Source organism: Lucilia cuprina, chromosome 2 (genome assembly GCF_022045245.1).
Source record: "Lucilia cuprina isolate Lc7/37 chromosome 2, ASM2204524v1, whole genome shotgun sequence".
Taxonomy (NCBI): Eukaryota; Metazoa; Arthropoda; class Insecta; order Diptera; family Calliphoridae; genus Lucilia; species Lucilia cuprina.
Window position 1 is genome coordinate 68,136,746 of NC_060950.1, and position 12,111 is coordinate 68,148,856.

At 31.7% G+C, this 12,111-nt stretch overlaps 1 protein-coding gene across 2 annotated transcripts; it reads left to right on the forward strand.

Moving 5' to 3' along the window:
• The first annotated feature begins 324 nt into the window (after window positions 1-324).
• LOC111687390 (glutamate receptor ionotropic, kainate 1) lies at window positions 325-8,916 on the forward strand. Of its 2 annotated transcripts, none has more exons than XM_046951206.1 (13): window positions 325-710; window positions 974-1,123; window positions 3,969-4,031; window positions 4,130-4,339; window positions 4,396-4,613; window positions 4,680-4,829; window positions 4,887-5,069; window positions 5,130-5,398; window positions 5,467-5,644; window positions 7,308-7,531; window positions 7,596-7,733; window positions 7,803-8,496; window positions 8,560-8,916. In XM_046951206.1, the coding sequence occupies exons 1-13, from the start codon at window positions 611-613 to the stop codon at window positions 8,827-8,829; spliced, it is 2,847 nt and encodes a 948-aa protein (XP_046807162.1). In that variant the 5' UTR covers window positions 325-610; the 3' UTR covers window positions 8,830-8,916. The 2 variants fall into 2 exon arrangements, with proteins under 2 accessions (XP_046807162.1, XP_046807164.1); XM_046951208.1 differs by having other exon boundaries at window positions 583-706.
• Window positions 8,917-12,111: the final 3,195 nt, after the last annotated feature.

A 12,111-nucleotide genomic window follows, 5' to 3' on the forward strand; every position in this document is an offset into this window, starting at 1 on the left:
CAATGCATTAGTGTGTCTGTCTGTACAAGCGCCACACTTTTTTCTTTTCAAAAAACTAATGGGCCAAGTTATGCCGGGTTTTCCATAAATGAAATACTCATCCAAAATATAATTAAACAAATGTACAAGAAAAAATCTAATAAAAAAATATTTTAAATATATATTTGTTTTTTTGTTTCTACTTCTTCTCCACCACATCATGTCGCCCACCCTCTAAAACACTTAAATTTTTCAAAACCTATATATATATATATATATTGAAAATAAAATTCAAAATACATTGAAATGGAAAAAAATATGCGGAAAATGATTTTTCTTTTGAATCAGTTGTTGGTACAAAGGCGACAAGTCTGGACGGTTTTTTCTTTAAAAAAAAGTTTTTTTTCAAAACGTAGGAAATCGAATTTGTATGAGAGCAATGGAGAAATATTTTTAAAATTTTTTTTTGAAAATAAACATATATATATAAAAAAAGAAAAAATTTACGTAATACATATAGAAATTTTAAAGAAATTTACAGAAAATTACTTTGAAAATTATTTGAACAAAAAAAAAAAAAAAAAAAAAAAAAAAAAAAAATGCGTAAAAATTATTAAAAAACCGTAAAAAAATGTTTAAGAAAATCTTGTTATTTTATGGGCTGCTGTTAATGTTGCAGATAAAACTATCGCAAGAATTTATAGATGAGTCAAAAACGGAAGTAAAAGTGGGTAAGAAAAAGTTATAGTTAAAAAACAAAACTTTTTCAAAAAAAAAAAAAAAAAAAAAAAATTACAAAATTTTGAATTTAAAAAAAAAACTCTACTTTAGCAGACAGCTAAAGCGATAAATTGTAAAAAATCTTCAAAATTAAGAGCAAATGTTTTATTTTATTCAGGTTCAAGTGAAAAAGTGATCTTAAAATTAAAACAATAAACAATATAATGCAAATTAAATTAAATATATTTTTCTTTTTCTCCATGAAATTTTGTAGGTGCTTTATTTTTTAAAAATGAAGATGCCACCGAATTGAGTTTTGATGAAGCTTTTCGTGAATTAAATAACATTAAATTGTTTGAATTGAAATTTGTGACAATAAAACGTTATGTACCATATGATGATAGTTTTATACTGCAGCAGTTGAGTAAGTAATGAAATAATGTGATTATAATGTATTTTTAAGAAATTTAATTTCATTATCATGATTATAATGTTATAATTACATTATGTTTTATAAAGCACTAGCTAATACCCTGTGTGCTTCGCTACCGGATAATTAACCAGGAAAAATTGTATTAGTTCTACAACTAGTTGTAGAACACATGATTTTAGTCTGAACTCGTTCTAGTTTGGCGTTGGGATCAATGATTTTTTTTTTTTTCGAAATTTTCGCCTTTGAAACTAGTCGACACTCGTTCTTTTGAACGCTTCTGGAATTAGTTCTTTAATCAATGATTATATTTTACACTACTTTAGTGGGGTGGCTATATTGGGTTTGTGCTGATGTTTGTAACATACAAAAATATTCGTCCTATACAAACCTCAAAGTATACCAATCGGTTTAGAATCATTTTCTCATATTTTAGCCTGAACTCGTTCTAGTTTAGCGTTGTGATCAATGATTTTTGTTTGAAATTGTCAACTTGCGAACTGGTTCCAAAGAAGTGTTATGAAGTCGACATTCGTTCTTTTGAACGCTTGTGAAACTAGTTCTTTATCAATAATTATACCCTATACCATTTTAGTGGAGAGGGTATATTGGGTTTGTTCTGATGTTTGTAACATACAAAAATATTCCTCGGTTTAGATCGGTTTAGAATCATTTTCTCATATTTTAGCCTGAACTCGTTCTAGTTTGTTCTACAAAAATATTCGTCCAGTATCCACCTTAAATTATACCAATCGGCTTAGAATCATTTTCTGGGCCGATTAAGCTATGTCCGTCTGTCCGTGCGTCCGTCTGGCTGGCTGTCCATGTAAACCTTGTGCTTAAGGTACAGGTCGCAATTTTCAAGATAATTGGATGAATTTTGGCACACACTCTTCTTTTAGGACGAAGCCTATTGAAAATGGTTAAAATTGGTCCATTATTTTGACAGCTGTACATCCCAAATAGGGCCTTTGGGCTTATAATTAATTTAATCTATTATGTCAATAGAAGTCGACAAAACTTAGTTTTATAGAACTTTAAATGACACTGTTGATTTTTGTAACGATCGGGCTTTATTTGACCGGGCTTCAAACTCCCCTTCTGAAAATGACTTAATGGTAAAAATTCACTTACAAACACTAATAACACTTTTAAATTCTACACAAATAACTTTGATGTGGACTTACCTACCAACATTTATTAGGATAGGGCCATATTTTCCCCTACTCTCCTTTGAGCCCTCTTGTAAAAAAATCTCTTTTTTGCAAAAAAAGGGAAAATATTCTGAAATTAAGTTAAAAAACAAATCAAATCCTTTATTTTTTTTTTAATTATCCCCATTTTTAATATACTGACTGGTGTAGAGTATCATACTAATTCCAGGGAAGCTTTAGAGATCGTATAAACAAATATTTCTTTTGTTTTAAATTATTAAGATTAAGAAATATTAAGAAATTTTTACTATTGTACCAATGTTATTTACAAAACTTACATACATATCTTACGTAAAATTAAATATAATTCTTTCGCACCTCTAATCTTTTAAAATATTTTTTATAAGGATATACGTTACAAGCAGCTAACTTTCCTTTCTATCGGTACCATTCAATTAGTGATCTCTTTATAATCTTGTAGTTCAGTTGAATGCAAAAATATACATTTGAACGACTTTTCCATTTTGATAAAAATAAGTTTATAAAATTTTAATTTTTTGATATTTCTTTTCAATTGATTCCAAGAAGTTGTTTCAGAACTAGTTTCAAAGAACTAGTTCCTTGAAAACTATTTAAAAGTATTTAAGAACTACAACAATATTTAAAGGAACGGATTCCAGAAGTAATGGCGACACTACTAGCTTTAAGGGTTTTTTTTTAAGAATCTGAAGTGGTTCTGTTTTCACTCGTTTTAGAACTAGTAGTTTTTAGAATAAGTTCTAAAATTTTCTCGTTATTCTCTAAATGTTCAGATAGTGGTTGTCTCTGGAAAACTTCCGCCTTTAAAGACTGTCAGGTGACTAAATTGTTCAAAATCGGCTCACGAAAGAAGATAGTAGTGGACGTTGCCAGTTTCACAAAGGATCATATGTGTGACTCTATAGAAGTTCTTGATAAAGATAATATATATAATAGTGGTGCATGAAGCAAGATGTCCGTCCGTCCTTCTATCTGTCCGTCGTCCATGTAAACCTTGTAATCCTTGTAATAAGATAATTGAATGAAATTTGGTACATGATCTTCTATTGTCCCAGGGACGAACCCTATTGAAAATGGTTTAGATCGGTCTATTATTTCAGCTAGCCCCCATACAACTGTACCCCGAATAGGGCTTGTTAACCTTTTAATCAAACTACAGGTCCCAATTATGGACATAATTCAATGAAATTGGACACATGATCTTTTATGGTACCGTAGATGAAGCCTATTGAAAATAGTTAACATCGGTCCATTATTTGACCTAGCCCCCATATAATAAAACCCGCCGAATATGGCTTTTAAGTTCATAATTATATTTAATATACTCATATCTCGACAAAAAGCTGCAAAAACCAAGTTCTATACAAGACTTGATGACTCTCACGAATTCCAGAATAATAGGTCCTCATATGACCTTAGCTCCTATAAAAAATTCCCCATCAAAATTTAACTTAAATGTCCACAATTTCTGAGGCAAAGTACAATTTAACTTAAATGCTTTATTATGGCAACTAAATCACATTATATTTTTGTCAAGGGTATAGGGTATTATATGGTCGGCCTCGCCCGACTATAATTTCTTACTTGTTTTCTTTTTTCAAATTATGTCCTCTACTTAAAAATTTTACAATTATTTCATTTTATAGCTTGCGAATTAATTGCCAATGGCGTTGCGGCCATATTTGGACCAAGTTCAAAAGCATCTTCTGGTATGTTAATGCATTTTTTTTTTTAATGAAAAACAAACTCAAAATGTCATAAAAAATTAATATGTTTGTCATTTAAAACGCACATATATATATCACAGATATAGTAGCCTTAATAGCGAATACAACGGGTGTACCACACATGCAATACGATTGGAATATAGAAACGGCCATAGAACAGCGTAAACTTAATCATCGTATGACCGTAAATGTAGCACCATCTCAAACTGTCCTCTCACAGGCCTATTTGGATATAATAAAGACCAGCTTTGGTTGGAAAAAATTCACCATATTTTATGAGACACAAAAAGGTGAGAAGACGTCAGATGTGTCAGATTGTTGTAAAATATTTAGGTTTTAATTTTAGGTCTAGCACGTTTGCAGGATCTAATGGATATACAGTCGGTGAATAAGGATACTATTAAGTTGAAAAATATAGCCGAATATGAGCATGATATAAGAGTTTTGTGGAAAGAAGCCGAAGAAATATTTCATGAGAATAGATTGATAATGGATTGTGAACCAGAATCTTTGGTGAGGCTAATGAATGCCGCCAAAGATTTTAAGTTATTGGGTCCGTTTAGGGTCAGTTTGTTTTTATATTAATTTGACATTAAACTAAAATATTTAATGATAATTTTTTCCTTATAGAACTGGTTTCTAACTCATATGGATTCACATAGTTCGGGTTTGCAAGATGTCTATAATGCTGATTTTAAATCGAATATTACTTCGGTAAGATTAAAGCTAATCGATCCTAATCCTTATGAGAGACGTAAGACACGTATTACCTTGGTAGATGTAAGTTTAATTGAAAGGGTTTTAAAAAAAATTTATTCAAAATTTTGGGGTCTTTAGCAAATTTTAGCAAATCAAACTATGATGCCCATATTAATATATGATGCTGTGATCTTATATGCCAATGCAGCCCGTAATATTATTGCCAATTTAAAAGAGTATCATGAACCCTATAAACGTTGTGGATTTGGTCGCTCGGATCGCTGGTACATAGGCAGTTTGATAGTGCAGGAAATGAAGGAGGTAAGTAAAAGGTTAAAGTTAAGTCTTATTAGAATTACGAATCGATATTTCCTTTAAAAGATTTCCGAAGACGATGTAGAACCTCCATTCAAAACCGAAAGCATGAAAATCGATGAATATGGACAGAGATCTGAATTTAATTTGGAAATCTATAAACCCACCGTAAATGAACCTATAGCCTTGTGGAAATCTTCCGATCGTTCCATAACACCCATAACAAGACGTCAAGAATTACAAAGTTCCTCCTCATCATCTACACAGGATTTTTCGCAAGAAAAAAAGACCTATACGGTGGTGTCACATTTTGAAGAACCATACTTTATGCTGAAGTGGGTGAGAAGGAGAAGAGCATGTTAGGGTTATGGAAATTAATACTATATATTTCTTCAATTTACAGACAAGATTATGAAAATTTTCGAGGTTCTGAGAGATACGAAGGTTATGCAGTGGATTTGATAAGAAAATTATCGGAAATTATGGAATTTGAATATGAATTCACACTGGTCGATAGTAATGGCAAATTTAATCCGCAGACCAAACAATGGGATGGTATAATGAGAAAGTTAATCGATCATGTGAGTTTTGAGTATTCCATAGCATTATAATCCAATTATAATGTATTCCATGACATTATAATCCGATTATAATGTATTCCATAAGATTATAATCCGATTATAATGTATTCCATAACATTATAATCCGATTATAATGTATTCCATAAGATTATAATCCTATTATAATGTATTCCATAACATTATAATCCGATTATAATGTATTCCATAACATTATAATCCGGCTATAATGTATTCCATAACATTATAATCCAATTATAATGTATTACATAACATTATAATCCAATTATAATACATTCTACAACATTATAATCCGATTATAATGCATTCCTTAACATTATAATCCGATTATAATGTATTATATAATATTACAATTCAATTATAATGTATTCCATAACATTATAATCCGATTATAATGTATTCCATAGCATTATAATCCAATTATAATACATTCTACAATATTATAATCCGATTATAATGTATTCCATAACAATATAATCCGATTATAATGTATTACATAACATTATAATCCAATTATAATACATTCTACAACATTATAATCCGATTATAATGTATTCCATAACATTATAATCCGATTATAATGTTTTCCATAACATTATAATCCAATTATAATACATTCTACAATATTATAATCCGATTATAATGTATTCCATAACATTATAATCCAATTATAATGTATTCCATAACATTGTAGTCCGATTATAATGTATTCCATAACATTATAATCCAATTATAATACATTCTACAATATTATAATCCGATTATAATGTATTCCATAACATTATAATCCAATTATAATGTATTCCATGATATTATAATCCGATTATAATGTATTCCATAACATTATAATCCAATTATAATGTATTCCATAACATTATAATCCGATTATAATGTATTCCATAACATTATAATCCAATTATAATACATTCTACAATATTATAATCCGATTATAATGTATTCCATAACATTATAATCCGATTATAATGTATTCCATAACATTATAATCCGATTATAATGTATTACATAACATTATAATCCAATTATAATACATTCTACAACATTATAATTCGATTATAATGTATTCCATAGCATTATAATCTGAATATAATTTATTCAATAACATTATAATCCGATTATAATGTGTTCCATAACATTATAATCCAATTATAATACATTCTACAACATTATAATCCGATTTTAATGTATTTCGTAAGATTATAATCCAATTATAATGTATTCCATAAGATTATAATCCGATTATAATGTATTCCATAACATTATTATCCAATTATAATGTATTCCATAACATTATAATCCGATTATAATGTATTCCATAACATTATAATCAGATTATAATGTGTTCCATAATATTAAAATCCAATTATAATACATTCTACAACATTATAATCCGATTATAATGTATTTCATAACATTATAATCCGATTATAATGTATTCCGTAAAATTATAATCCAATTATAATTTGTTTTTTAACAGTATAATCCGATTATAATGTATTCCATAACATTATAATCCCATTATAATGCATTCTATAACCTTATAATCCCATTATAATGTATTCCATAACATTATATTTCGATTATAATGCTATTGTATAACATTAATGTTAATATATCCCTGTTTCAGCATGCTCAAATAGGTATTTGCGATTTGACCATAACCCAATTGCGTCGACAATATGTTGACTTTACCGTACCCTTTATGCAGCTGGGTATAAGTATTCTCTTTTACAAGGCTGATCCTCAGCCAAAAGATATGTTTGCCTTTTTGCAGCCCTTTGCCAAGGAAGTATGGTATTTTATGATTCTAACACAATTGGTTATAACATTGTTGTTTATGTTTATGGCCAGGTTGGTTTACTCTGTCAAAGATTTGCCTTTATAAAACAAACTAAATATAAAATTACCCTTACAGAATTTCCAGTCATGAATGGGAAAATCCACAACCTACTAATCCTGATCCCGATCAATTGGAGAATGCTTGGCGTACCCGCAACGCAGCCTGGCTAATGATTGGTTCTATTATGCAACAGGGTTGTGATATATTACCCAAGTAGGTTTAGAGCTTATTTTCTTAAGTCAAACAATTATTAAACTCTTGTATCTAAATTTTTCCTTACAGAGGTGCTCCCATGCGTATTTTGAGTGCCATGTGGTGGTTTTTTGCTCTCATGATGTTGAGTACGTATACCGCCAATTTGGCTGCCTTTTTGACCAGCAACAGAAACAAGCCGAGCATTAATAAGCTGCAAGATCTTATCGATCAAGATAAAATTAAATTTGGCACCGTTAAGGGAGGCAGCACTTCACTATTCTTTTCGGAATCAAATGATACCGATTATCATAAAGCCTGGAATCAAATGAAGTCTTTTGAACCTTCTGCCTTTACCTCCTCCAATAAGGAGGGTGTGGAGAGAGTACGCAAGGGTCAAGGCAATTATGCTTTCTTGATGGAAACCACTGGTCTTTTGTATAATACCGAAAGAGATTGTTATCTCCAGCAGATTGGTGATCAAATAGGTGAAAAACATTATGGTTTGGCAGTACCATTGGGAGCAGAATATCGCACGAATCTAAGTGTTTCCATACTGCAGTTAAGTGAAAAGGGAGAATTGCTGAAATTGAAAAACAAATGGTGGAAGAATACCACTAAAACATGCGACAATCTAGAGGATGATGTTTTAGATGGTGATGAATTGTCTCTAATAGAATTAGGTGGTGTATTTTTGGTCTTAGCTGGTGGTATAGTAGTGGCCATTATAATAGGTATCTGTGAATTTTTATGGAATGTCCAGAGAGTTGCAGTAGAGGAAATGGTATGGAAGTGCAAACATCAATCGTGGAAAAATTTCTAATATTCTCCTTTATTTTACTTACAGGTCACTCCCGGCGAAGCCTTTAAAGCTGAATTGATATTTGTTTTAAAATTTTGGATTACCAAAAAACCTAATCGTATTTCTAGCATAACGACCACCACCGACACCTCTAGTAGTTCACGTTCTTCCCGCTCTACCTCACGACGTTCTTCTTCGCAGTCCAAACAGTCGAAACACTCGAAACATTCTAATAAATCGAGACGTTCAAAACGTTCGAAACGTTCACGATCACGCAGCAAGAGCAGAAGTAAAAATCGTTCAAGTTCTTCTTGAGGGAAATTCTTAAAATTAATGCAAAAGTATACAAAATGTAATTTTATAAAATGTTTTTAATAAATTGTGTTTTTTAATAAAATTTAACTTGTAAAAGGTAATTCTAGAATATTGATGGAAAATTTGGGGTGTAAGAGATTTTTGGAAGTATTTTTGATTAATAATAAATATACTTGGATCTAACTTCGAGGGATACCTTGCAGTGGCAAAGAAAATTCATCAGTGTTTCACAGTCCTCTTCAGAGTTTCACAGTCCTCTCCACAGGCTGAATCCGCATGTCCAATTTTGCATAAATATGCTCTTAATCCTGTGTGTCATACTAACTTCAGACTTGATCATTTTGAGGTGATATTTCGTCTTGCTCTCATTAGGGTCACTCCATAGGTTTTTCGTGATTTTTCCCACAGTTTCATTATTCCAAGAGGTCTTATGTTATTCTCTTACCCATGTATTTAGTTCAGCTTTTGTTGCGTCGAATGGTTTTGCGTTTGTCAGGTTAACTGCCTCAAGCTCCTTTCCATTTAGATTCTATTAATTGCTCGTACTTCCGCCTGGAGGCTTGTGTTATGATTTGGTAAACAGTGATATATTTCTGCTTCTGGATCTTCAAAATAGAATCCCATCCTCACTTTATCCCCCAATTTAGAGTCATCCATGTAACAACAGATTCCTACTGGTATTTGCTCTAATGTTCCGCTTGACCAAGACATTCTGTTTGGTTCCAGCGTTTCAAAGTTTCCGACATATTATGTGTCTGGTATACGATCAGGCACGCGCGATGATTGTGTATAACCTCCCACTGTGTCCAGTATACATTGATGACTTGTCCTATAACCCCTTTTGGCCAGTTCGCCTTAAGTAAGGAGCCGTTCGGCTGTAAGCGCCGCCTCATATATTAAATATGTTTCAATGGGAGGAATATACGTTTCCAGAGCCTTGGTTGAAGTACTACACATGGCACCACTTATACCCAAGCAGCATGTACACTGAACTCCTTGCAGTAGTTTGATAATGCACTTTTTGTGTAAAGCAGTCCACCAGATTATTGATGCATAAGCTAGAATTGGTAGAATTACACTTTTATAAAGCCAATTTGTCATAATAGGACTAAGACCCCATTTAATGCCTATAGTTCTCCTACATATCGCCCAGCAACGATGTGCCTTGTTGATCCTGTCCTCTCCATATTAATTTTCGGTCGAGGATAACACCTAAGTACTTAACTTTGTCTGTCATTCATATCATTTTGCCCAGGAAGTAAAGTTCGGTATACGTAGAAATTTTTGTCTTTCTTGTGAAAAGACAGATTTTCGTCTGAGGCCTCTCCGTTCAGCCCAGCTTAAGGCCGTATTCAGAGCCTTCTTAGCTGTTTTACACAAATAACTTGGATCATTTCCCTTTAAAAGTATAAGTCTACATAGGAAACAGGTCTAAGTCCTTTCTCGGTTAGGGTCCTATGGAGTCTATTAATCGTGGTAACCCAAAGTAAAGGTGACAAAATGCCACCCTGTGGTATACCCCGAAATTCCTTTTACCTGATAGTTATATCGTACATCACGAAACTTATCCATCTTTTCCTTAGCATGTGGTTGATCCAGTTACAGAGCACATGGTCAACATAAATCTGGTCTAGGGATTGGATAAGAGTATCAGAAGACGCCTTCGATATCAATGCATACCGCCAGGATGCACCTACAGTAGTTTTCCGATTTAACGAACACATATGTTGTCAGGCCTGTTCGTAAAATTAAAAAGTTCGTTATATGCAGTACTAAGTAAAACGTGGGTTTTTGGTAGGAAAATAATTAAAAATAGGTACATAAAATATTTTTTAAATGTATTTTAGAAAAATTTATTCTTTTTTTATAAAAATAGTACAAAACACAAAATTCCGAATCTTATATACCCACCTTCAAACCATATTTGTGTCGGAATTTAATCGCTGTATTTTTAATTCTGTCATGAGCTTTAAAGTTATTTCTCGAAGTTCATCGCTATACTCGTATTTTTAAGCGAGTAATGAGCGTTGAAGTAATTTTCTTAAGGGGGCCTGATATGGAGGGTAAGGTCAATTATAGACCGATTCCCATAAAATTTGTTAGAGATATCGGTTAGTACTCGGCGTACTCGTATTGTTAAGCGAGCATTGAGCGTTAAAGTCATTATCTGAAGGACGGACGGACATAGCTACATCGAACTAAAATTTAATAAGAACACAGAATGAGTTACAGTTTTGGGTATAAAAGCACCGCTTGCTACAACTTAGGTTATTTGTTATTTTTGATAAATGTCATTTTATCTTAATTTAAATACTTAATAATATTTTTATTAGTTCGTTAAGCAGAGTACAAAATACAAGTTTTGTTCGTTATTTAAGGTAGTCAATAAGAAAAATTAGCTAGTTCGTTAAATGCGATGTTCGTAGAATTAAATGGTCGTTAAATCGGAAAACTACTGTACTTAGTGGATAACTTCGTTTAAGGCGGGTTTCTAACGATCGTCCCTTTACATAAGCATGGTGCTTAAATTTTAGGTCTTTGCGGGTATTCTCCGTTTAACCATACCATCGACTATCCGTTCCAAGGTTTTAAGTAGAAATGACGTAAGACTTATCGGTCGATAAGACTTAGGTGTCACATAGCTAGGTTTCCCTGAGTTGCATCCTGCCAAGGGGGTATATGTGAATTTCAAGCATGCAGTATATATCTGAAACAGATGAACGATACATACGGTTCAATCGATTTACTCCTAAAAATGAACCGAATTTCATAAAGTACTAGCCTCCGTTAGGTTAGAGTTTAGTGTTTTAGTCTGGTAGACCGGAGGTGGTGGGTTCGATTCCCACCTGAGGCACTTGTTAAGGAGCGCGTATTTCTTCCGATTTGATGTATATATTTACATCCTCCTTTCAAACTAACTAACTAACTAATTAACTAACTAACTTATTTACTAACTTACTAACTAACTAACTAACTAACTAACTAACTAACTAACTAACTAACTAACTAACTAACTAACTAACTAACTAACTAATTAACTAACTAACTAACTAACTAACTAACTAACTAACTAACTAACTTACTAACTTACTAACTTACCAACTTACTAACTTACTAACTTACTAACTTACTAACTTACTAACTTACAAACTTACTAAATTACTAAATTACTAATTTACTAACTTACTTACTAACTAACTAACTAACTAACTAACTAACTAACTAACTAACTAACTAACTAACTAACTAACTAACTAACTAACTAACTAACTAACTAACTAA

Excerpts from the sequence above, each read along its gene's own strand:
- LOC111687390 (XM_046951206.1), top strand. The coding sequence starts at position 611 with ATGTTTAAGAAAATCTTGTTATTTTATGGGCTGCTGTTAATGTTGCAG. Across the intron at positions 4,340-4,395 it reads ATTTTATGAGACACAAAAAG|GTCTAGCACGTTTGCAGGAT; the intron begins GTGAGAAGACGT and ends TTTTAATTTTAG. Across the intron at positions 7,532-7,595 it reads TTGTTTATGTTTATGGCCAG|AATTTCCAGTCATGAATGGG; the intron begins GTTGGTTTACTC and ends TTACCCTTACAG.